The following is a 25,460-nucleotide window of genomic DNA, read 5'->3' on the forward strand; positions in this document are numbered from 1 at the left end:
GACCAGCAGCCCCTGAACAACAGATGAACTGATTACTCAGACTGTGCAAGAGAGGGCTAATGGGCCCCGGCTTTAGTAGCCAGAGCAGCCTCCATTGCCTGCCTCGTTAGGCCTTTATTGGAATACTTATCTTTTTTTTTAAATAAATCTTTATACAGATTATTACAATTGTTTCTCCTTTTCCCCCCCATAGCTCCCCTCCACCCAGTTCCCACCCCACCTTCTGCCCTTACCTCCCCCACTCTGTCCTCATCCATAGGTGTATGATTTTTGTCCAATCTCTTCATGAACCCCCCATACCCCTTTCCCCCTGAGAATTATCAGTCCACTCCCTTTCTATGCCCCTGATTCTATTATATTCACCAGATTATTCTGTTCCTCAGGTTTTTAATTCACTTGATTTTTAGGTTCACTTGTTGAGAGATATGTATTTGTTGTTCATAATTTTTATCTTTACATTTTTCTTCTTCCTCTTCTTTAAGAATACCTTTCAGCATTTCATATAATACTGGTTTGGTGGTGATGAACTCCTTTAGCTTTTTCTTTTCTGTGAAGCTCTTTATCTGACCTTCAATTCTGAATGATAGCTTTGCTGGGTAGAGTAATCTTGGTTGTAGGTTCTTGCTATTCATCACATTGAAAATTTCTTGCCACTCCCGTCTGGCCTGCATAGTTTCTGTTGAGAAATCAACTGACAGTCGTATGGGTGCTCCCTTGTAGGTAATTAACTGTTTTTCTCTTGCTGCTTTTAATATTCTCTCTTTGTCTTTTGCTCTTGGCATTTTAATTATGATGTGTCTTGGTGTGGTCCTCTTTGGATTCCTTTTGTTTGGGGTTCTGTGTGCTTCCTGGACTTGTAAGTCTATTTCTTTCACCAGGTGGGGGAAGTTTTCACTCATTATTTCTTCAAATAGGTTTTCAGTATCTTGCTCTCTCTCTTCTTCTGGCACCCCCATAATTCTGATGTTGGTACGCTTGAAGTTGTCCCAGAGTCTTCTTACACTGTCTTCAACTTTTTGGTTTTTTTTTTTTTTGCTTTTTGCTTTTTCGGTTGAGTGTTTTTTGCTTCTTTGTATTTCAATTCTTTGACTTGATTCTTGTGTTCCTCTAGTCTGTTTTTGGGTCTCTGTATAATATTTTTTATTTCAGTCAGTGTATGTTTAATTTCTAGTTGGTCCTTTTTCATATCTTCGAGGGTCTCGTTATATTTATCGGACTTTTCTAGGATATTCTTGAAAAGCCTTATAAGCGTGGTTTTGAATTCTATATCCAGTCGTTTGTTTTCCTCCATTTCTTTCGTTTGTGATCTGTTTCTTTGACGCCGCATTTTCATTGCTTCCCTGAGTTGGTAGGGTAGATTTGTGTGCTAGGTGTCCTATATGGCCCAGTGGGTCGGCCTCCCCAGTTAACCTGAGGTGGACACTCCTGGTGCATCCCTTTGTGCACTGTGTGTACAGCCTTGTTGTAATTAAGTCTTGATTGTTGTTGGTATCACTGGGAGGAATTGACCTCCAGGCCAGTTGGCTGTAAGGATCAGCTGTGTCTACGCTGGGAGAAGTTCGGTGCTGGAGACAGCCTTATAGGATTAGACTTGCCAAATTGCAATAGCCTCTGTGCTCAGCTTGGATGGGGTGAAGTCTCAGGGCGGAGCAGACAGTCTTGGCTTCCCGTCAACTTTGCCCTTGCACGCACGCGCGCGCCTCCAGACCTCTGCCTTCCCTGGCTCCCGAGTCTCTGCCCGAGAGTCCAGACTCCCCCCACAAGAGCATGGGTCCCCAGGGGCTCGCCTGGAACTGAGGTTCAGTGCAGTCAGAACTGGGGCTCAGTGCAGTCAGGAGCTTCTGACTCCCTTCCCCTAGGGAAAGCCTGTGGCAACCTCTGCAGCCTTTGTGCACACTGGCATGCGCGCGCCTTCAGACCTCTGCCTTCCCCAGCTCCCGAGTCTCCACCCGAGAGTCCAGATTCCCCCTGTAAGAGCATGGGTCCCCAGGGGCTCGCCTGGAACTGGGGTTCAGTGCAGTTAGAATTGGGGTGCGGTCGGGGGCTTCCTTCCCCCTTCCGCCAGAGAAAGTCAGCCAGGCTCTCAGCCGCCCTTCCTCTCTGCGTGCACAAAGACCCTTTGCTGTACCTCCAATTCTCTGTGAGCTTTTCTCTTTCCTTCTAGTTGTAGAATTTTCACTCAGCCAGCTTTCCTGTGGTTCTGGATGGTGTCTGTTCTGTCTTTTAGTTGTAGTTTTGAAATTGCTGTGCGAGGCAGCAGTTTAGGTGCTTACCTATGCCGCCATCTTGGTTTCTCTGGAATATTTATCTTTAGATACAATCAGTAGGGTGAGTAATCTTGGGAGGACATGTGTTTACAATTGTCCGCTAGGCCAGTGGTTGGCAAACCACGGCTCACGAGCCACATGCAGCTCTTTAACCCCTTGAATGTGGCTCTTCCACAAAATACCACGTGCGGGTGCACACGTACAGTGCGATTGAAACTTCATGGCCCATGCGCAGAAGTTGGTTTACGGCCTGGGCGAGTCTATTTTGAAGAAGTGGCGTTAAAAGAAGTCGGGGTGTCGGTCAGTCGGGCGATGGCAGACGCGGCACAGGCGGGCCATGGGTTATGCAGCCCAGGGTGGGGAGGTGCGCGTAATTCATGCCCGAGTTGAGTGAGCCAGTCAGCAGTCACATTGTGCAGTGGTTAATGCTAGTCATGTCTGCAAATTGTGCACGGGTGACAAAAGTACCTACTCGAAGCATAAAGTTACCTGTATTTTTCCAACCAGCTGCAAATCCTACAGGTATTTTTGTCATCAATTTAAGAATTGTAATTATTTTGTGTTGGTGGCTTTATTAGCCTAATAAAGAGGGAATATGCTAATTAACCATCACTCCATCACAAAGATGGCTGCACCCACAGCTGAGGCCAACTTCCCATAAGGAGCCTTAAGCAATCAGCAGGGACCTGAGACTAGGCCAGGGGTGGGCAAACTTTTTGACTCAAGGGCCACAATGTGTTCTTAAACTGGACCGGAGGGCCGGAACAAAAGCATGGATGGAGTGTTTGTGTGAACTAATATAAATTCAAAGTAAAGGAGTGGAGGGGAGAGCAAGAGAACCGGATAGAACAGCCGGATCCGGCCTGCGGGCTGTAGTTTGCCCAAGGCTGGGCTACGCCCTCCCCCACCCCTGTGGGGCTTGACAGGGGACCTCAGGCCACCTTCCACACCCAGCAGGGCTTGACAGGGGACCTCAAGGTGCGCTTCCCATCCTGGTGCTGGGCTAGGGGACCTCAGGCTGCTCCCCCTGCCAGGTGGGGCTTGACAGGGGACTTCAGGCCACACCCCCTACCAGCAGTGCTTGACAGGGGACCTCAAGGTGCACTTCCCATCCTGGTGCTGGGATAGGGGACCTCAGGCTGCTCCCCCCACCCCAGCGCCAGGCCAGGGGACCTCAGGCCGTGCCCCCCAACTGGCAGAGCTTGACGGGGGACCTCAAGGTGCGCTTCCCATCCTGGTGCTGGGATAGGAGACCTCAGGCTGCCCCCCCTCCCACCCCAGCACCAGGCCAGGGGACCTCAGGTTGTGCCCCCCACCTGGCAGGGCTTGACAGGGGACCTCAGGCCACGCCCCCCACCAGGTGGGGTTTGACAGGGGACTTCAGGCTGCACTCCCCACCCTGGCACCAGGCTGGGGGACCTCAGGCTGCACCCCCTGCCCAGCACCAAGCACCAGGGGACCTGAGGCTGTGCCCCCCCTGCCTGACAGGGGACCTCAAGGTGCACCCCCAGTGCTGGGTCGGGGGAACTCAGGCCATGCCCCCCGCCCAGGAGGAACCTGAGGCTGCACCCCCCTGCCGATGGGGCTTGACAGGGGACCTGAGGCTGTTCCCCGCTCCCGGTGCCGGGCCGGGGCACCTGAGTCTATGCCCCCCGCCCCCTCCGCCTGGTGGGGCTTGACGGGGGACCTCAGGCCATGCCCCCCACCCAGCAGGGCTTGACGGGGGATCTCAGGCTATGTCCCACACCTGGCGGGGCTTGACGGGGGACCTCAAGGCATTCCCCCCCACCCTGGTCTGGGCTGGGGGACCTCTGGCCACGCCCCCCGTCCTGGTGCCGGGCCAGGGGACCTGAGGCTACGTTCCCTGCCCTGCGGGGCTTGACAAGTGTGGGACTAGCCAGGTCTGGATCTATCCTAATGAGGGGGGTGGGGCCGGCTGGGTCTGGGTCTCATGCGATTTTGAGGCGCATGTGGGTGGACGGGGACTTGACTCTGGGTCCCGTGGTGTGCCCCAGACTCTGACAGGAGGAAGGTTTTCATATACATTTTACTAATTTTCTTTCATCTCTGACACTTCTAGAGAAAGGGCAAATAGCAATATTAAATTATTTCCTCTAATTAATCCCCTTTTAATGTGCACGAATTTCATGCACCAGGCCACTAGTTATAAAATGAAACTTTTTTTAGGTGCCCTGTTTGACATGGCTACAAAGTAGAAGCAAAGAAAAACGGAAGACGAAAACCATGAATTTAAAGTTGAATGGACCGAGACTTTCGCGTTTATTCAAAACTTAAATGGCCTTCTGACCTGTCTTATTTGTCAGGAAAAATTGGCGCATAACAAGAAATCAAATTTGGAGAGACACTTTACAACTAAACACATGTCATTTAGTACTAAATATCCTGTCAGTGATGCAAGGAAGAAAGCAGTTGAGGAACTTCAGAAGAGTCAAGAAAAATCAAGTTCTGTATTTAATTACTGGATGCAATCTTCCAACAATGTTAATATTGCAAGTTTTGTGGTTAGTCAAGAGATTGCTAAGAGAGGAAAAACATATACAGACAGTGAATACATAAAAAGTTGTTTTATAAATGCATCTGAAGAGCTATTTCGGGATTTTAAGAACAAAGCAGATATTCTAAAAAAAATTAAAGAGTTACCATTGTCTGCTAAACCAGTGAAAGATAGAACAGTCAAAATGTCTTTGAATATAACCGACCAGCAAGTCGAAGATCTTAAATTGGTTTCAGCTTTATCAATAGCAGTTGCCAAGTCTTGTGACATAAATGATACAGCGCAAGTTTCACTTTTTGTACGATTTATTTCATCTACAGGTCCTAAAGAAGAACTTTCAGGATTATTGCCACTCAAAGGTCAAACAAGTGGAGAGGATATAGCAAATGCTGTAATTGAGTGCATTGAAAAACATCATATTCCACTCGATAAAATTGTCTCAATTTCAACAGACGGGGCGAAAAGTATGACTGGTGTAAGAAACAGGTTTGTTGCTATTTTGAAAGAAAAAATTAATCACGAGATACTTACTTGCCATTGCATCATTCATCAAGAAGCGCTTTGTGCGCAGACATTTCCAGAAGAAATTTGCAAAGTTATGGAATTGGTGATTAACATTATCAACTCCATTATAGCTAAAGCTCTTAATCATCACCAATTTAAAGAATTTTTAGTTGAAATGGAGAGTGAGTACGCAGATCTTCTGCTGCATAACAAGGTACATTGGTTATCAAGAGGAAACCTTTTGAAACATTTCGCTTCCTTATTAACAGAAATTAAAGCATTTTTCCTTGAGAAGAGTGTTCATTATCCAGAACTAACGAACGATCAGTGGATCCAAAAATTTTATTTCATGGTAGAGGTTACGTCTCATCTAAATCAGCTTAATTGTAAACTACAGGGGAAAGGAAACACAATTTTTTCGATGTTAGAAGAAGTTATTTCATCCGAAAACAAATTATCTCTTTTTGCTCAAGATTTTGAAAGAGAAACTTTGATTCACTTTCCAAGCCTGTTGAAACATCGCCAAGAAAATAATTCTGATATTGACATTTGCTATTTCAAAACAACACTTTTAAATATGAGGGAAGCTTTTCTTAACAGGTTTCAGGACAGAAACAGCAAAGCGACATTAGCCTTTGTTCAAAAAAACCTCTTAATGTTACTGTAACAGAATTAAATTTTTCTCCCTTTAATATTGACATTGGCAACTTTGAAATGCAATTGCTGGATTTAAAAAACAAAGAATTGTGGAGCTCGAAATTTGAACATCTTTGTGCTGATATAGAAATATTGAAGAAAAACAAATGTGAACTTAGTTCACAGCACAAGTGGTCTGCTTTGAAAGACCTGGAGAAGGAAGGTACGTTGATTTTTAACACCTGGAATAGTATTCCTGACTCATATAATCAACTGAAAAAAACTAGCGTTTGCTGTTCTTTCCTTATTCGGGTCTACATATTTATGCGAACAATCATTTTCAAGCATGAACCTTATCAAGAGTAAATTGAGAAGTCGTCTTATTGATGAGAACCTGAAATAGTGCCTAAAATTAAAAACAACATACAAACCTGACTTACCCAAACTTTCCAAGGAGATGTAAGGCCATTGTTCACATTAGTGTTTGTCAGTCATTGTCATGATTCAATTTTATGGATATTGTAAGGTAAATTGTAAGGAATTTAATTTTATCAATAAATAATATCATTATTAAGTATGATATCAAGTTTTATTCAACGTACCAATTGTTTAACTAAGACTTAAAACTTTAAGTAAAGTTTACCAAGTTAATTTTAGGGAATGTTGTGGAGTGAAAGAAGATGTAGTGTCGAGGACTGAGAAAGGTCTGTTGAGATGGTTTGGACACATAGAGATGATGAATGAAAGGAGATAGACGAAACAAGTATACAAGACGAGTGTGGATGGGAGAGTTGGAAGGGGTCGACCTCAGCAAACATACCTCAATCAGATTGAGGACATTTTTAGCAAAGGCCAGTTTAGGAGTACCCTAATTAAGTTAATAACAATGTACCTACCTATATAGTTTAAGTTTAAAAAATTTGGCTCTCAAAAGAAATTTCAATCGTTGTACTGTTGATATTTGGCTCTATTGACGAATGAGTTTGCCGACCACTGCGCTAGGCAAGGACATCCAGGGATTAAGCATAAGGATTCCAGTAAACACCTGGGGGTCTGCACATGCACAGACTTGTTTAGAAAGGCCAAGGAAAAATTAGGGATGCCACCTTCAACACTCCCCTGTCTCCCCTAAGTTGGAATTCTGATAAACAGGGCAAGCGGCCTTCCACACACTCCCTTTTTATCAGAATGTCCTCCTTAAAACTTTCCAACCAAGTCTCTTGTGCTCCCCAATGGTCATCTGCCACATCTCGTGACACTGATCAGTGTGCAATAGCAGGACAGTAATGTGTGTGAGGAGTACCGCTGGCCTTCCTGACTCAGCTTTTTACATAGCAGCATCTTCTGGGGTTTAATAAGTCTTTATAGAATCTGATCACTTTTGTGACCTTGATGTAAATAAAAATTGAACCATTTCCATTATTTCTTAAAAGATTGTATTTTTATAGGAAAAGATCTGACCTTGGACATAGGTAAATTCTGAAAATTAGAATAATGGTAGTTGTGTCCCCTTTTCACAGGCTTCTGTGAGGAGCCAGCAATAGAGCTTGTGCATGTAGTTTGTAAACTGGGAAGTGCTGAATATGAGATCATGTAATTTTTTTTCTTGATTTATTAGAGTGGAAGAATCATAGATTCTAGAAAACTAGAGAATCAGGGGCCTCTTTCCTGAAGGGCATCATACTCAAACTCATCTCATGATTGAGGTGCCCTGCTGCTCTCTAGGTTGGGGTGCCCTGCTGCTCTCCAGGGTGAGGTCCCCTGCTGCTCTCTAGGTTGGGGTGCCCTGCTGCTCTCTAAGGTGAGGTCCCCTGCTGCTCTCTAGGTTGGGGTCCCCTGCTGCTCTCTAGGGTGGGGTGCCCTGCTGCCCTCTAGGTTGGGGTCCCCTGCTGCTCTCTAGGGTAGGGTCCCCTGCTGCTCTCTAGGGTGAGGTCCCCTGCTGCTCTCTACGGTGAGGTCCCCTGCTGCTCTCTAGGGTGGGGTGCCCTGCTGCTCTCTAGGGTGAGGTCCCCTGCTGCTCTCTACGGTGAGGTCCCCTGCTGCTCTCTAGGGTGGGGTCCCCTGCTGCTCTCTAGGTTGGGGGTCCCCTGCTGCTCTCTAGGGTGAGGTCCCCTGCTGCTCTCTAGGTTGGGGTGCCCTGCTGCTCTCTAGGGTGAGGTCCCCTGCTGCTCTCTAGGTTGGGGGTCCCCTGCTGCTCTCTAGGGTGAGGTCCCCTGCTGCTCTCTAGGGTGAGGTCCCCTGCTGCTCTCCAGAGTGAGGTCCCCTGCTGCTCTCCAGGTTGGGGTCCCCTGCTGCTCTCTAGGGTGAGGTCCCCTGCTGCTCTCCAGGGTGAGGTCCCCTGCTGCTCTCCAGGTTGGGGTCCCCTGATGCTCTCTAGGGTGAGGTCCCCTGCTGCTCTCCAGGTTGGGGTCCCCTGCTGCTCTCTAGGGTGAGGTCCCCTGCTGCTCTCTAGGGTGAGGGTGCCCTGCTGCTCTCTAGGTTGGGGTCCCCTGCTGCTCTCTAGGGTGAGGGTGCCCTGCTGCTCTCTAGGTTGGGGTCCCCTGCTGCTCTCTAGGTTGGGGTCCCCTGCTGCTCTCCAGGGTGAGGTCCCCTGCTGCTCACTAGGTAACCCACCAGCCCAGATTGGAGGTTTTGCAAAGCCTACCCCAGGAGAGGGGAGGCAGGGCTGGATGATGGTGTGGGACCCGCTGTCCTCTGCAATCCTAATGTCCTCAGCCGGCGTCCTCCTCTGCTTCTGAGAACCTTGGTGTCACGTTTTCTTTAACATCTGAAATATATCGTCAGACACAGCCTTGTGATGTAAGTGCTCTATTGCAGATCAATGACATCTTGGTGTATCCAACTCATTAAATGCCAAGCAGGTTTTTAGAGGGATAAGGGACTGCTTTCAGGCCAGGACATGGGCCTGTGTGTGCATGTTGCCAAGTGAGAGGGAGAAGCCAGGTGCAGTGTGGGGTGGCTCACACTGGGAGCAGGATTCATGCAGGGATGTGGAGCACTCCTTTTGGGCAGGGCTTACTGGAGGAGTACACGAGATGGGGACTTTCGTTTTTAGCTCCTCTCCTTCTGTTAGTTATTTCAGTTGTTCTCAGTGAGCTCCTTTTTCAGTATAAGGAAAAATACATGAGCTGAACAAACTGGTCTGTTTCAGCGCTTAGCCTCATCCTCCACCTGCACCCCTGGTGCCCTCAAATTCACACGCCTGGTTAGAGATGACCCAGTGAGAGGGGAAGACCCAGGGCCACTGCCTGGAGTGGCTTCCCGTGCAGGGAGGGGGTATGCTTTACTCATGAGCGTTCTCATGGGACAGCCTAGTTTTCCCGCAAGGACTCTGGCCATTATATGAAGAAGGTCTAAAAGACATTCCACAGTTCAGCTGCTTTCTTCCCCTTTCCTCACATTTCCAGATGACATACCAAGGAGCCTTTGACAAGAACGATACTAATGTATGTGTGCCAGTCCCTGCTGTAAGCGCCATCACATAGTAACTCACTTAACCCTCTGTTAGGTCTGCCACCTTCCTCAGTTTACTGATAAGGAAGCAGTTGCACAGGAGTTACTAGATCGGCTGAGGTCATTCACCTGGTCATTGAGACCAGCAGTCTTCTTCTGGAGTCTGTGCCCTTACACTTCACTATCCCACCTCTCAGATGAGTGAAGAATTGGAGGTGGGGACAGAACTGTAATTGCTGTCCGCGGTGCACAAGGTGAATTCTCCTGTGTTTTGCAGAGGAAAACGAGCGCCAGCTCGTGATGCACCCTGGCTCAGGCAGGCTGCTGCCCTCCCTCTTGGCCTCTGGGGTCCTGCCCATCCGGCAGCAGAGCCTGGCCCTGCTGCTGCAGCTCGCCCAGACGAAGAACGGCCGGAGCCTGGTCATCAGCCACCTGGACCTGACCCGGTAAGGAAGATCCCCAGCATCTCAGAGCATCACCTGCTCAGTGAAGGCAGCCCGTCTCCTTCTCACACACCTCTGACAGGAGAGGTGCCATCAGACTTTTCCTCAATCTGCAGTCATTTCCTCAATCCCTTCATCACATTTTTTATTTGGTTCTGGTCTCTTTGCGTAAATGTAGCTATTGTAATCGTAAGCTTTTCTCCCCTAAGCTATCTTTGAATTGCTTGGGTTTTGATTTGAATTTTTCCATTGTCTTGGAGAGTGGCATTTATGATCATCCCGGGAGTCTGCCTGCTCTCTTTAAATAGCCAAGAAGCCTTAGCTTATTACCTCAGTGCCTGCTGCTCTCATTAACGCCCACCCCAACTAGACCAGAAAGAAAGGAAAGTGCTCTCTGCAGTGAAGCGAGATGGTTGCAGCAGGCCCCGTGACCTTACAGAGAGGGCTCACGGCACATTTCCTCTCACAGTGCTTTTCCCTAGGGATACGATGCATTGAAGGAACAAGTGGACAGTGACAGGAACTAGGAGGGCCAGTACCACTTTGTGGAAAGAGCTAGGTTTTAGGCGCCAGCAGTCATGCGCCCAAACCCTTGCTTACCTCTGTCTACTTATGTGACCCAGGAAAGTTACTTAGCCTTGATGAGCCTGGTGTCTCCCCTGCTTCACAGACTTATGGCGAAGCTTAAGAGTGGTGATGTGTGGATGCCAGCTAAACATTTTCTGTTGCATTCGACAGAACACGTGACCAAGAGAAGCTGGTCTTCTTTTATCACGTAACAGCAGAGACCAGAGGTGGCATTGGATGGTGAAGTGGCTTCAAGATGTCAGAGTCCAGGTCTCTGTCCTTCTCTTGACCCTTCCCTCATGGCCACACAGGCTGCTGCCACTCCACGCATCACCTCCCCCTTTAGGACAGCTTAGGGCCAGCTGGGTCTGTCCCTTTTATCAAGAGAAACAACTGCTTCTGTTTCTCTTTGGTCACGTGCCACCTGTGATTGGAAAATGGTTCCAGCTTCCACAGTAGAGTCAGGCAGGGTAGAAGGCGATGGCAGGGTTTCCGTGGGTATTGCCAGCAAACAGCTTCAACCACAGTGAGGAAAGCAGCCAGTTTCATGCCTGACACGTGATGCGGACTCAACAATAACTTGATACTCACTTGCTCTCTCCAGGGCCCATGCTCAGGTCCTAAACGGATGCGAAAGTGCATTTACTATACATTTGATCATTTTCTGATGAGTGGTGCATCTCCAGGGACAGCTGCCAGCAAACCAGAAAGGGCCAACAGTAAAGGAGATGAGGAGGGGTGGGAAGGGGCAGCTGCTCTCTTCCGTCCAGTTAGGATGTGCACTCTCACATGGCGAAAAGCCTCGTTGTTCATGGCTCCTGGGACTAAAAGCAAGATCATTTTAGGCTGCCAGCTCAGCTCCTCCTCTGTGCTGCTCAGGTTCATCAGCATTCGTCTTCAAGAGCGAGGAGAACAGATTTCAATTGGTGAAGGAAGAATAGGAACTAACTGTAAAATAAGTGATTTATGACAGAGGGACACTGAATTCACTCCCGGGGACATGGGGGAGTTGCAGAAATTGAAGTTACCTGGGGTGTTGTCAACTATCCAGCCCAGCCCCCTGCCCCCAGCACCGGTGTCCCCTTGGGGGCATCCTGGCACATGCATGGTGTGCGAGCTGCCCTCCAGGGGGAGATTCCAGCATTTTGTAAGTTTGATTGGGATATACACTGTCACAGCTAATGGACTGGGGTCTTTCCCCAGCTAACGAAAGGATGTGACTCTCACCTCCCAAGGCAGTTCCTCCCATCTGGGATGTTCTGTTGATGAAAAATTACCCCCTTTCACTGAACACAAACTGTCTGCCCCATTCTGGTCTGGGACAATGCTGCTTCTGATACTGAAGCCTCGGTCAGTCTGTTGAAGGCCTACAGAACACATCATCTCTCCCACTTTCCAGGGCGTGAAGGAGCCTGGTCTTTTCCAAGTTAAGCATCCTGGTTTCCCTCTAGACCAGCCTTGGGCAAACTACGGCCCGCGGGCCGGATCCGGCTGTTCTATCCAGTTCTCTTACTCTCCCCTCCGCTTTTTTACTTTGAATTTATATTAGTTCACACAAACACTCCATCCATGTTTTTGTTCCAGCCCTCCGGTCCGGTTTAAGAACCCATTGTGGCCCTCGAGTCAAAAAGTTTGCCCACCCCTGCTCTAGACTTAACTTCCAGACCCTGCCTACACAAGCCGCTGAGTAAATGCAGTAGCACAGATGTGGGTGCTGGAGCTCACCTTCTTATCAGACCCCACGCAATGGGCTCCTTTCTGCACTTCCTTCCCGTCACTGCCCATTTGGTCCTATCGATGTTATCTTCCTGGTCTCCTCCTACCACTTGTTTTTTTCCTTCTTGGTTTCCTTTTGAGCCCCCTTTATGCTGTCACCTTCCAAGTCAAGGACCCTAGGACCCTACCCTTGGCCCTCCTCTTATCCACGCCCTTAATTATCACCCATAAGTCGCTCTCTTTTAAAAGTGCTGGAAGAAAACCCCCTCTGCCCCTGGGCGTCTCCATCTCAGCACCAGGGGTATCACAAACTTAATCATTCAGAAGTGGTTTTGCAAACCAGACCCTCGGCCTGCATTTTCTGTCTTCAGAGGTGGCATTTCCATCCCCCCAGCTGCCTAAGCCAGCATCCCGAGGGCTCCTTGGATGGCTCTCCACATCTGTAAGATGATGGTGTATTGTCAGTCCTACCTCCTCAGCATCTCGTGCATTCATTTCCTCTGGCTCCCTCCCAACGTCCCTCTCCAGCCACTCCTCCTCGGTCACTGTGAACACCTCTCTTCTCTACTGTACATCTTATTCGGCCTCTGCCTTGGTTTAGTCTTAACTTTAGTCTCAATAATCCATTTCCTCCCAATGGACTCCCTGCCTCTTATACTACCTGCCCCAAACCAGCCTCCAATGTGCCACCAAATGGATTTGTCTAACGTGCACATCTGTCCTGTTAGTTTCCTACTGAAAATGCTAGCATGACTACTGCCTATAAGACTAGTTCTCCAGCTGCTGAGAAGTATGGTGCCCAGGAATCACCTAGGGACTTGGTTTAAATGCAGCCTCCTTCCATGAGACTGAAGTGGGCTCAAGAATCTGCCTCCCCACACACACCACTACCAAGAAAGTCCTCTACCCACCACACTGGGGACACCTAGTCCTGCAGGGCAGAGTGCAGGCTTTCCAGCAGGCCACAGAAGGCCACTGTGACAGGCTGGCCCTGTCCAGGTCTCTAGCCTTGCCTTTCCCTGTCCTCTCCTCACACCCTAAGCACTCGCTGTAAGGAACTGTTGGCAGCCCCCAAGTGTGCCCTGCTCTCTGATGCCACATCATCTTTGTGAATGCTGTGTGCTGTGCCTGGAATGCTCTGCTCCCTGTGTGCCTGACACTGGCCTGCAAGCTCCTTGGAGAGTGCCCAGCAGGTGTTGACTGAATGAACAAAGGAACAAAAAGCCAGCACTACACTTTCAAGTGATAGCTAACATATCAGCTGCTCCTTGCAGCCTTCTTCATCGCCATCCTCCCACACCTCCCACCAGGTGGACTCCGTGCCCACTTTACATGAGTTTGTTTCTGTCATATCACTCAGGTGCTTAGTACTGCCCTCCCCATACTGAGCACAGCACTGAGCGTACTGTGGGTGCTGAGTATGGGCCTGCTGGTTGCACAAGTGGCTCCTACTTCGTCCTGGGCTGGTCAGTCTGTTAGGGCAGCCTGAGGTTGCAATAGCTTTTTTTTGGCAACTCCATTGGGCTATTTGCTCATAGTGGGTTTGCAGTTACCTAATAACCCTTAAATCTTGTTCATATGAACCAGTTATAAACCAGGTCTACCAATTCTGTTACTTATGCAGAATTTCCAGCTCTAAGTGGAGGAGTTTGACTTTAACTGTATTAAATTTTGTATGATATATTCAGCAGCCTGTCAAAATCTTGTGAAGTCTTTATTCCATCCCCCACCTTATTAGGGGGCCCTCCTACTTTAGTCATTAGCAGATTAGTGAGCATGCCATTTAGATGTCATTTATGTGATTGAATTTGGCCGAGCCAGAGTCACATGGCTGAAGCCCCAGCGATTCCTTCCTGTCGTCGTCTGATAATCAGTGAACTTGGGTTAAAACTGTTCAACCCTGGGACTGCACATGGGTGGTAGAGCCACTCTGCAGGAGTCTGCGTCACTGGGTGGGCCAGGAGCTGGGCTTCCTAGGGGGCGTGGCAGGACACTCCAGCTACCTCCCCTGCATGCTGTCTCCTTCCTGGCCTCCTTGCAAGGTGTTCTTGTTGGAAATGTTGGAGGACAGCCCACTCAGAGGTTGTACTGAATTTTTTGCAGATTGTTGGAAGCCCTGGTGTCATTTCTTGACTTCTCAGATGAGAGGGCCACCTCAGCCATGGGACTGCTTACAGACTTGGCGCTGGAAGAAAGGTAACATTTATTGACAGAAGTTGATATCTCTCCTTTAACTGTTGCTGACTGTCTAATAGTTTAGAATGTGCAGCATACATGGAGGCTGGCCAGTGGGCATCACAAGGCTCACTGAGTCGGAGGGCTGATGCATTCCCAGGCTGTGGTCAGCACTCCTATTCCAGCCCCTCGGGGTAGGGGACCCAGTCCTCAATGGGGTTGGAAGCAGTAACGTACTTAAAACACAATAGACAAGCTTACTGTGTGTTGGAGAAGCTTCTTTCCCTTAATCAGCACCTAATGGGAACTGCCTAGCAAATGTGTACTGAATAGATATGAGTGAGAGAGAGAGTGCACAGTAAAATGGAGCCTCCTCTTGGGTTGCCAGTGGCATTATGGGTAACCCCCCCCCCTCGCTTTTTTTTTTTTTTTTTTTTGCTTAGCTACTGGGGAATTCAGTAAGGGTCGTACATTTTTCATAATTCTTAAGTGTTGTTTTTTTTTCAGTGTCTCTGTTTGTTTAATTTCTTCACCACCTTTAGAACATCATGCTTAGAAATGACCACGAGAGAGTGCTTCTTTGCTCCTGGACAGACTCTTAGCACAGGCTGGGGACTCAGTAGCTGCTCTGGCCTGTGGAGATGTGTGTATAGCATGTGGTGACATGTGTAGCATGTAGGGACATGTGTAGCATGTGGAGATGTATATAACATGTGGAGACATGTAGCACGTGGAAATGTGTTTGTAATATGGAGATATGCGCAGCATGTGGAGATGTGTGTAGCATGTGGAGGTGTGTAGCATGTGGAGGTGTGTAGCATGGGGAGACATGTGTATCATGTGATGATATGTGTAGAGGTTTGTAGCATGTAGAGGTGTGGAGATGTGTGTGTAGTGTGCAGAGGTGCATGTAGCATGTGGAAACACATGTGTAGCATGTAGAAGCAGTGCACAACATGTGGAGACATGTGTAGCATGTGGAGACACGTGTGTAGCTGGGACTCCTTGTGGCTGTGCCGAGGAACCATGCTTGCACTGCACTTCCTGTTTGCACAGCACGAAGCACAGACTCGGAGTGAGGGGAGGGCAGGATGGTGGGAGGTCAGTTTGGCAAAGCCTAGGGATTCCAGCAATTTCTGCATAAGTGCTGTCATCTAGTCCTGATGTTTAACATCAAAGGCAATTCTTCAGACTTAGAGAAATGAAAGCTGCATCATATACCTGGGGTTCTCTTCTGTTTCCAAATGAGTCATCCAGGCACATGGCAAACACAGGGGCCCAGAGTTTGTGTCTGTTCGCCCCATCACCTGAGACTCTGCATTTCTCTTATGGCTTGTACATTGTGGAGCTAAATCACGGCTGGTGTTCTCCCAACAGATTCCAAGTCTGGTTCCGGGCCAACCTCGCAGGTGTTCTCCCGGCTCTCAGAGGCGTGCTGGTGAGCAGGTCTTCATTTCATCATCTCTGACTCTCAGGGGCATGAGCCGTTTAAACACAGTCACACTCCAGAGTGCCTGTTGACTCTCAGGTTCAGAAATCGTTTATTCACAGCTGGAATTTACACAGTTCTTATTAAAACAGCCCTAGCTGGGCCAGGTGGAGAGGGCACATGCAGGCTCATCGCGGGGGAGGAAGAGTTGGACGTGGCCTCTGCGTCTTGGGTGAAGGCGGAGAGAGGGCTCAGGTTCATCAGTCCCCTGTGATCCTAAGTCTGGTCATAAGGACTGTGTGCAACCCTGAATGAAAGTTGTCCTGGTCAGGAGGGCGAGTGTGGAGATCTGAGCTAAGGAGGCAGAGAAGGGCAAGGGAGTGGGGGAGTTCGAGGAGAGCATGCTGGGACTAGACCTGTCCCTGGGGAGCCACATCTCAGGGGACCTGAGCACGTCCACAGCCCAGTCTCTCAGACATGGAAGTGGAAGCTCTGCTGTCCAGGCTGGTTGCTGGTATCCTTGAGATGAGCCCAAGGCCTCTCTATTCCAGGCCACATGCTTTGGGGTTAACCCATGTGCCTCCACCCTGTTGCCACCATGACCTCATTGATGCTGGTGTGATACTGTACTCTCTGGTTCCTGGCGTTTTGGTGTATGAGGGGTGCCTGTGGGGATGATGCTGGCATCATCTCCCTGCTCTCTGCACATTTGCTTTTTCTTGATTCTCTTTTAGAAGAGAGACCCCAAGGAAGTCAATACCTCAGCTCTCAGCCAGTGTGTTGCCATCATGGGAAACCTCAGTGCTGATGCTGCCACTGGAAGACAGATGTCTGCCTCTGAGGAATTTGGGGATGCTTGCTTGGGCCTCATGGTATTTTAGCTTTTCTCCTTAAAGCTGGTCTTCTATCTGCTTTGGGAGTGTTGGCTTCTTCTTCATTATCTAGATTTTCTAAAAATTCTGTTTGAGAGTGCTGGAGCCAGTAGCTTCTTGCTTCTGTGACCACAGATTTTATGGGCGGCTGACCTCAGCAAGCCTCCACATCATGTCTCATTCACCCTGGAGAGGCTTGAAGCGTTTGCTGGAAGAGTTGGCTTGGCCACCCATTTGAGCAGCTCAGTCTTCAGTGTAAACACAGGACCAGGTTGAACCAGGGTCACATGGCAGAGGCACAAGAGACTTCTTGGGAGGGTCCCATACTAACACTAACTCATAGACTGGTCTCTAATCTTCCAACATCGCGTAGGTTCATGACATTGGCAATGTAGGGAGTTTAAGTAATGCTGAGACCATTGCCAAGGGGAAGATGACTTTAAAAGCTACAAGGCAGCCCTGGCTGGTGTGGCTCAGTTGGTTGGAGCACAGTCCCATACACCAAAAGGTGGCAGGTTTGATCCCCAGTCAGGTGTATACAGGAGGCATCAGATTGATGTGTCTCTCTCCCTCTCCTTCTCCTCCTTCCTCTCCCTCTCCCTTCCTCTCTCTCTAAAATCAACTAAATATAGAAATATATATCTATATATATAAAATCCTAAGCAATAGTCATGACCGGTCGACCGAACGACCAGTCGACTGGTCGCTATGACATGCACTGACCACCAGGGAGCAGATGTTCAACATAGGAGCTGCCCCCTGGTGGTCAGTGCGCTCCCACAACAAACCTCCCACAGCCGGCCACCCTCCTGTGGTCCCTCCCCCCACAGCCAGCCGGCCCTGATCAGCCCTGATTGCTGGCCAGGCCAAGGAACCCCACCCATGCACAAATTCATGCACCAGGCCTCTAATATAAATATATATATATATATATATATATATATATATATATACACACACACACACACACACACACACACACACACACACATATGCACACACACACATATACATATATATGGGTATATACACATGTGTGTATGTATATACGTGTGTGTGTGTGTGTGTGTGTGTGTGTGTGTATATACACACACACACACACACTAGAGGCCCGGTGCATGAAATTCGTTCACGGGGGGCAGGGGGTGTCCCTCAGCCCAGCCTGCACCCTCTCCAATCTGGGACCCCTCGAGAGATGTCCGACTGCCCGTTTAGGCCCGATCCCGGTAGGATGGGGCCTAAACGGGCAGTCGGACATCCCTCTCACAATCCAGGACTGCTGGCTCCCAACTGCTCGCCTTCCTGCCTTCCTGATTGCCCCTAACCGCTTCTGCCTGCCAGCCTGATCACCCCTAACCACTCCCCTGCCAGCCTGATTGATGCCTAAGTGCTCCCCTGCCAGCCTGTTTGCCCCTAACTGCCCTCCCCTGCAGGCCTGGTCACCCCTAACTGCTCTCCCCTGCAGGCCTGGTCCCCCCCCCAACTGCTCTCCCCTGCAGGCCTGGGTCCCCCCAACTGCCCTTCCCTGCAGACCCGGTCACCCCCAACTTCCCTCCTCTGCCAGCCTGGTCACCCCTAACTGCCCTTCCCTGCAGGCTTGATCGTCCCCAACTGCCCTCCCTTGCAGGCCTGGTCCCTCCCAACTGCCCTCCCCTGCTGGCCTGATCGCCCATAACTGCCCTCCTTTGCAGGCCTGGTCCCTCCCAACTGCCCTCCCCTGCTGGCCATCTTGTGGCAGCCATCTTGTGTCCACATGGGGGCAGCCATCTTGTGTGTTGGAGTGATGGTCAATTTGCATATTATTCTTTTATTAGATAGGATATATATATATATATATATATTTTTTTTTTTTTTTTTTAAAGCTGCATGACAGAAAGGTCATGGGTTACCTTGTTTTGTTTCCGAAGGCCAGGTGTGAGGAGGATATAGACTTGTCCAGAGACATCATATATGCACTCCTGGGACTCATGATGAACTTGTGTCTTCAGTCCCCCTTTGTCTCTGAGGTACAGTATTCTTTTATCCCTACCTCAAACCCTGGGACAACCTAAACACATTCTGTTGCATAGAACTGTTCTCATTTTCACCAAGAGCTAGAAGCCCCTAGAGCCAGCACGGGCAGTGGGACTGGGAAATGCTGGGGGACACTCTCTCTGCTTCATGGAGGGATAGATGAATCACCCGGTCAGGTGCTCATTCAGAAAATAGAGTGTGCAGGATGCGCATGCTGCTAGGTCCTGCATTTACAAAGTCAGATAAATGTGGTTCCTGCCCTCAGGGTTTGTGCCCTGTAGTGAGGGGAGAGCAGTAGGTGTTGTGAGGGAATGTGGCGGTGAACAGGAGGGTGGTCAGCTCCCATCAGGGCTTGGAGGGAGCTCTATCGAGGACTCTGATGACCAGAGTATTCACAGCCCCTTCTCCATCCCCATGGCTACAGGTCTGGGCCGCGGAGGTGAGCAGGAGATGCATGTCGCTACTGAACAGCCAGGATGGAGGAGTCCTGACAGTAAGATTGGGAGAGCCAGAACAGCATCCTTTGTTCCCCTTCGTGTTGTTTTCATGTCGGTGCATCTTACCCTTTCAAAGGCATCACACCTTTGAGATTCTGCCAGCTCTGAGGGATGGGGAGGTCACACTCCTCAGAATGGTGCCCATAATCACACAATCCTCAGACTTGCCTTCAGCTTCATGGGGTTTACTGACCACTGCCCAGCACCCATCTGTGGAGCCCCCTAGAGTCCAAGAGTCCTTTGGTGTCTGCTCTGGAACTTACCTGATTTGTCCTATTTCAAGATATCCTTGTGCAAATGGAATGGGCCATGCGATTTTATGTAGATCTCTTTTCCATGATCAACAAAACCAAACCCATATTTTCAAACCAGTGATCCTGGAGGCTTGGAGGTATATGCTGGAATGGCTTTTAAACTCCGTTTCCATTTGAATAAGAAAACCGAGAAGGCAGGTGGTGAGCGCAGTTCGTCAGGGGATACTGATGTGGTTCAAGAGGCTATTTGCCAGCATCCCAGGATGTGTTGTAAATGCACATTAGGAATTACCCCAACTTTCCCACCAATTAGGGCCCCAAAGCCTAGAAAAGTCCCTGGGGTAACATTCAGGACATCCTGGAAAGTCAGCCCTTCAAAGGTCACAGACTGGGGGCCGGTTCCAGGGTGGAGGTGAAGGTTCCGAGAAGACCCAGAGCATCCTGTTTGGAGCTAGCATACCCACACTGCCCTGAGGTCAGTCCCGGCATTGTGGGGGAGGGTTTTTAACCTGGGCTCCAGGAACGTGTGGTAGGTCTGCAGTTCCTTGGAACCCCCTGCAATTGTGTGACAATTCTGAGTGTATGCACATTTTCATGGGTGGGGGGCAGCACAACTTCCATCAGATCCTCAGAAAGCATCCACGACCCCAAAGTGGTGAGCACCATTGTTCTTGGGTAGTTGAGGCTTTTCTGGATGGTCTAAATCAGGGGTGGGAACCTTTTCTCTGCCGAGGGCCTTTTGGATATTTATAACATCATTCTTGGGCCATACAAAATTGTCAACTTAAAAATTAGCCTTCTATATTTGGTCATACATTTAATTAACTCACCCCTAATGCCTTGGAAGGACCAGACAACATGATTCTGTGGGCCTTCCACGGCCCGTGGGCCGTATATTCCCAACCTCTAGTCTAAACCTAAAGCTGTGCCAGCACTAGCTTTATGCTAACCATTCAGGACTCTCTTGGCCAGACTTTCCCAGGACTCTGCCGGTGCCACAGTTGGGTGCTGGCGGCGTGTTGAGTGGGGCAGCAGCTCCAGCAGGAGAATCGGTCCTTCCTTAGGGTGCTCTACTGCCTCGAGCCTGGAAAGAGATCTGTGCTGTCAGCTCTGGAGGCATTCCAGCCCCCGGGGGAAGCAGACAGGGAAGCAAGACTGATGACGTGCTAACACATAGTCTATGCCTTCTCCCTCTGAGACCTCTTAAAACGAGACTACAGGCATTGGGGGGAGTAGAAACCCACATCAACGAAGTTGAACAGGCAAGAGGACACCAGTGGGTCAGGAGAGGGCAGAGCTGGAAAAACCTCAGTGTAGAGCACAAACTGAGGGGCACACCGCTGGGAAGGGACCCTGGAGAAGATGGCATCTTCAAAATGCCAAGTGCATGAGAGCCTAGGGAACTGCACTTGGCAGTCCCTGTCTGTCCCCCGGGCACAGAATCTGAGCACGTTTCTTCAGAGGCACTGGGAGACCGGCGAAGTCGTGTGTGCTGTCTAGTATCTGGGGGTCCCACATGTCACCTGCTCACCAGCTTCCCATAAGCACAGCAGGCCCAAACATACTGTATTATCGTTTCGTAAGTGTGATCGGCAGCTAAGGGTCCCCAGACATTTCAGGAAAGCCATACACATAAATAGAAAGACCACAATAAAAAAAAAATTGACCAGAAAAACAAACAAACAGAGATGGTGTAGGAAATAGGAAAAAAGTAACTATTATTTGTATCCTCAGAAAAATTCAAAGTAGTATTATAGCCATATTGTAGTAATAGCTTGCTATTTTACAGAATTAGAACTGGAAGTCTCCCAGAAAATAGAACAAAAAGACAGATTCAGAACAGATAACAGAAAAGCTAAAAGACCCAGAGGATCAATCCAGGAAGGCTGCCCTGGCCCTGGTACCAGCACCGCGGAGTGGCCAGGGCTTACGACAGGTGAACTGGGTGGCCTGTGTGGAGCAAAAATGAGCTGAGCCATGATGTGCCAGGGCCAATGTTCACAGCCCTTTGAATGGCCTACCTGGCAGCTGTATTAAAAACAACAGTGCTTGCTACTTGGCCATTACATATTTTTTAAATCAATTTGCAATTTTAAAATCAAGGTGCAAATTTTGCTTCCAATATCAATGGTTGTTTTACCTCCCCTTGTTTACTTGTGAAGGTCTTCAGCATATCTGAAAAGAACTTTGAGTTACCCTTCACTTTCTGCCTCCCCCAGAGAGCTGCTGGCGTTCTCAGCCGCATCCTCCCTTCCTCCCTGAAAATCGTCGAGGAGGCCCTAAGAGCAGGAGTGGTGAAGAAAATGATTAAGTTCCTGAAGGTAAAATAACGTCATTGCTTACAACCTCTGGAATTTCCAGGAGCGTCTTATTTTATTGGGGGAACCGAAGTGAGGTGCCACTATTTCACCCCTGCTAGATTTTAAACTTGAATGGAGATTCTCTTCTGCATGTCCACCCAGACTGTGCTCTGAACATCAGCAAAAGATTGGTGAATAAATAAGTGAACTGTTCCCCGGCTGGGTGGCTCAGTTAGAGCATCATCCAGATATGCCAAGGGTGTGGGTTCCATCTCTGTTCGGGCCACGTACAAGAATCAACCAATGAATGCAGAAATGGGGCGGGGGGGGGGACAACAAATTCTCTCTCTCCCCCTCCCTCCTCGTGTTCCTCTAAATAAGTAAATAAATTAAACAAGTAAACTGTCCATTGGATACACATAGAAACTGTGTGTCCGAGCCTGTCTTAGACATGCCTGGCCTCTGTCCTGGAAAACGATGGTCTGAGTAACTCCCCGCAAGGTTTCTCAGCCTCTTATTCTGCTCACGTTTTCCTGCTCACGACGCTTTATCCAGTTGTCTGGAGGACGTTGGATGTAAGTCCACTATGAGATACGTAGGGTGCAGTTACAAAAGGATGTAACAAAAGGATGTTCAAATCTCCATTGTGATATGAGTGCAGTGAATGTAATCGCGTAGGTACAATAGGTAACCAGACTTACCTGGACGGGTGAGGGGCTTACGCAGCTGCCATCTCTGGATCCCACTCGTGGTAGGGTATGCCCAGGGGGGTCACTCACCTATGTTAGTGTGGTGACCCATGGGAGACTTATTCATAAAACTCCTGGCTTACAGGGCCAGGAAGCATGCTTGCTTAGGGGGAATAGGGTGCTGCACTGGGTCAGGGACAGTATTGAGAGGGTAGGACAGGGTAGTCTGAGTTTCGGCTGCCACTTGCGTGATGACTGTCATTCACTCTAGACAACTCTTGCAAACCTGCCAGAGGCTGCCAATTGCACGCACACACGTGGTATTATGCATGCATATACGCACCGTGTGTTAGGTTATGATTTAACAGTTGTCACCTCGTAAAATGATGTAGGTCCATGATGTTCTCTGTGCAGGCCTGGCAGCCTTGGCAAGTCAGCCCTCGTTCTCAAATCCTGCAGTGAATGGGTCCTTCCCTCCCTTTTTGGTAGATCTGTCAGTCGACAGCGTCGTTCTCTTCTCAGCCACTCTCACAAAGCCTTGCCAGGTGATTCCTCAGGTGTACGTGCCAGGCCTGCACTCCCTGGTGTGGCTGTGCTGGAGGGGTGAGTGCCACTCCCTCCGCGGGGCCATGCTCCTCAGGAAGTGCGCCCGTTCTCAGTGGGCCTCTCTTTTAGACATTAGGACGCCACAAGCAAGTCACAGCTGCTCACTGTGGTTTCTGTCAAGAACAGTCACAGGATTGATGGTATTTTTCTAATTTCATTCGCAATCTAGGCGGGAGGCCAGACTGCCTCACGTTATGCCGTGAAGACCCTGGCCATCTGCACTAACAGTTACCACGAAGCACGAGAGGAAGTGATAAGACTGGACAAGAGTAAGTGATGCTTTCATTAAGCGGAGCCCACACCCAGAGGTTAGTCATCCTTGAAGCTACAAAGGGAACCGCAGGTGAGCAGAGAGGAGGGTCTTAGTGGAAAGCCGCTACCTCTCCCCGGCCTTCAGCTGTGTTTTACACTGTCAGAAGTCATCTCACCTCCAGCTCAGAGAGCATTTAATTAGCCTTGGGCTGTGCACAGGTAGTGGGCCCAGGCTTCAGATTCAGGCAACGGGGTTGAAGCAGGGAGCTACCACCTCTCGCCAAGTTAAATTGAAGTTTCTAAAGCATTCTGCTTAGACCGACCTACCTAACATGGGTTCTCCTCTTTCACCAGGGGAGAGGGTTCACCTTTTAGTGAGCAAGGAAAGTAACTGGAGTCTGAGCCTGGCGTTGCTCTAGTAACAGATTGGCTGCAGTCATTGGTAGCAGGGTTCCCAGGCCAAGCAGCTTGCTGATGTTCTCCTTGCCCCTCCCCTGGAATGTGCCAGGAGGGGACTGACTGGGACCCCTCCATGCAGGCAGGAACCTTTCTTCTGGGCCCTATTGCTTGCCCTGCAGCCCAGGATGCAGGCCGGTGGCCTGCCACTAGGGCTGTCAGGTGGAGAGTAGAGGTTAAGGCTGGGGACTTTAGAGAACACAGCCCTGCGTGCCTGCCTCGCAGCATTCACCCACAGCCATCAGTGTTGCCAGACGCTGCCCAAGGCCTCTGAGGTATGTCAGAGACCCAGCAAGGAGCCAGTGGCGCGTAATACATTTTTGTTAAATGTGGGAGTGACATGCCCTTTCTCAGAGCTTCTGGGCACCTCGGTGTCCACTGGCACCTCCTCACACCTTTCATCCCTCTACCAGCCTCCTGCTGGTACCGATGCGTGTTCTCCTCCCTGCAGAGTTCAGTGTTCTGATGACGCTGCTCCGCTCGGAGGATGAGATTCTGGTGGGCAACGCCGCCCTCTGCCTGGGGAACTGTATGGAGGTGCCGCAGGTGGCGTCCTCCCTGCTGAAGACGGAAATCGTGCAAGTCCTGTTAAAGCTCACAGCCCGCGATGTGCGGGAGAGGGCTGTGCAGCTGAATGCAGGGATCGCTCTGGGGAAGCTGTGCACTGCCGAACCCAGGTGTGCAGGGGGGAGGGGCGTGGCGGGGGGGCGGGGCTCTGTCCTGGGAGCCCTGGCTGACAGGGTTGGGCCCTAGTAGCTGCCTCTTGGAGGAAGCCTTCCCTGAAGGAACTGGGGGCCCCTCAGGCTCTACCCAGACAGGGAAGACTTTTATCTGACAGGGATTTGCCATGTGCTTCCTGCCATTGTCCTCTCTGCATTCCACTCCCTCATTCTCCATCCTCCTCTTTCGATTCCTCCTTCCTCTCCCTTTCACCATCTCTCCTCTCTCCCTCCTTCTCTCCCCTCTACTTTTCCAAAAAAAGGTAGACCTCCCACCTCATTCTTGTTTGCCCAGGGCCTCAGCATATGGGAGAAGGTCCAGTGCCCGTAGCGTTTTCCTGCTGGAGCAAACCAAAATGAGACGTGACAAACCAGGGCAAGACAGCTTTGCTCTAACTGTTCCCACTGCTCCTGTTTAGCTCATACACTGTTCTGCTCTGATGCATTTAAACACCTAGTCATTCACGCTCCCAGCAGGTGCCAGCGTGGCTGCATGAAGGAGCCGGAGCCCCGGCATAGAGGGCGTGCCTTCCTTGGCAGGGAGGGTGTCTGGCCTGCCTGGCTCCATCCTTGGCAGCCTCATGCCTCTGACTCCTCTGTGGAATGAGAGGGTTGGCCTGGATGGCATCTAAGGTCCTTTCAAGTTCTGTCTGGTTGTTCAAACGGGAGGAATGGATAGAGTCTTTCTTCCACAGAAAGCATGGCACGTTAGCTAGCGTGAGCTCAAAGTTCCCGAGAGCAAGGTGCCATTGGATCAGCCTGTCACACCCGCCACTCAGCGGGAGTGTTGGCAGTGTCTGCGGGCCTCCCTGAGGGCTTCAGGGCCCCAGCCTTGGCCCTGGCCACCTTCCCACCAGGGCTAGTGAGGGGGCGGCCTGGGCTCAGCAGTCCGCACGCAGGCCCTGGAGCTTGTGTTCTGATTACGACAGGTTTGCTGCTCAGCTGAGAGAGCTTCATGGGCTTGAAATTCTCAACTCTACTGTGAAGCACATCCAGGATTCTTGAGGCACGTGGTGTCTGTGCAAACCCAGGAGTGCACGCTCTGGGTTGCTCCTGGTTAATAAAATCCTAAAGTAGACATTCCAGAACCAAATGCT

The 25,460-nt window shown here is 49.8% G+C and overlaps 1 protein-coding gene across 5 annotated transcripts in view; it reads left to right on the plus strand.

Annotated features, from left to right (window-relative positions):
• TTC12 (tetratricopeptide repeat domain 12) overlaps nt 1-25,460 on the plus strand; it is a 64,379-nt gene extending 38,919 nt beyond the window's left edge. For 4 of the 5 annotated variants that reach the window (XM_080641009.1, XM_080641012.1, XM_080641011.1 and 1 more), the window contains 10 exons: nt 9,653-9,821; nt 14,205-14,297; nt 15,654-15,714; nt 16,440-16,577; nt 18,485-18,583; nt 19,015-19,083; nt 21,561-21,662; nt 23,106-23,205; nt 24,096-24,321; nt 25,293-25,459. In XM_080641009.1, coding sequence (XP_080497135.1) covers nt 9,653-9,821; nt 14,205-14,297; nt 15,654-15,714; nt 16,440-16,577; nt 18,485-18,583; nt 19,015-19,083; nt 21,561-21,662; nt 23,106-23,205; nt 24,096-24,321; nt 25,293-25,368 — 1,133 coding nt within the window. In that variant the 3' untranslated portion in view covers nt 25,369-25,459. Of the gene's footprint in view, nt 1-9,652; nt 9,822-14,204; nt 14,298-15,653; nt 15,715-16,439; nt 16,578-18,484; nt 18,584-19,014; nt 19,084-21,560; nt 21,663-23,105; nt 23,206-24,095; nt 24,322-25,292 lie in introns of all 5 variants that reach the window. The other variant, XM_080641008.1, reaches the window with a different exon arrangement.

This window comes from Plecotus auritus (assembly GCF_963455305.1).
Source record: "Plecotus auritus genome assembly, chromosome: 9".
NCBI classification, from domain to species: Eukaryota; Metazoa; Chordata; class Mammalia; order Chiroptera; family Vespertilionidae; genus Plecotus; species Plecotus auritus.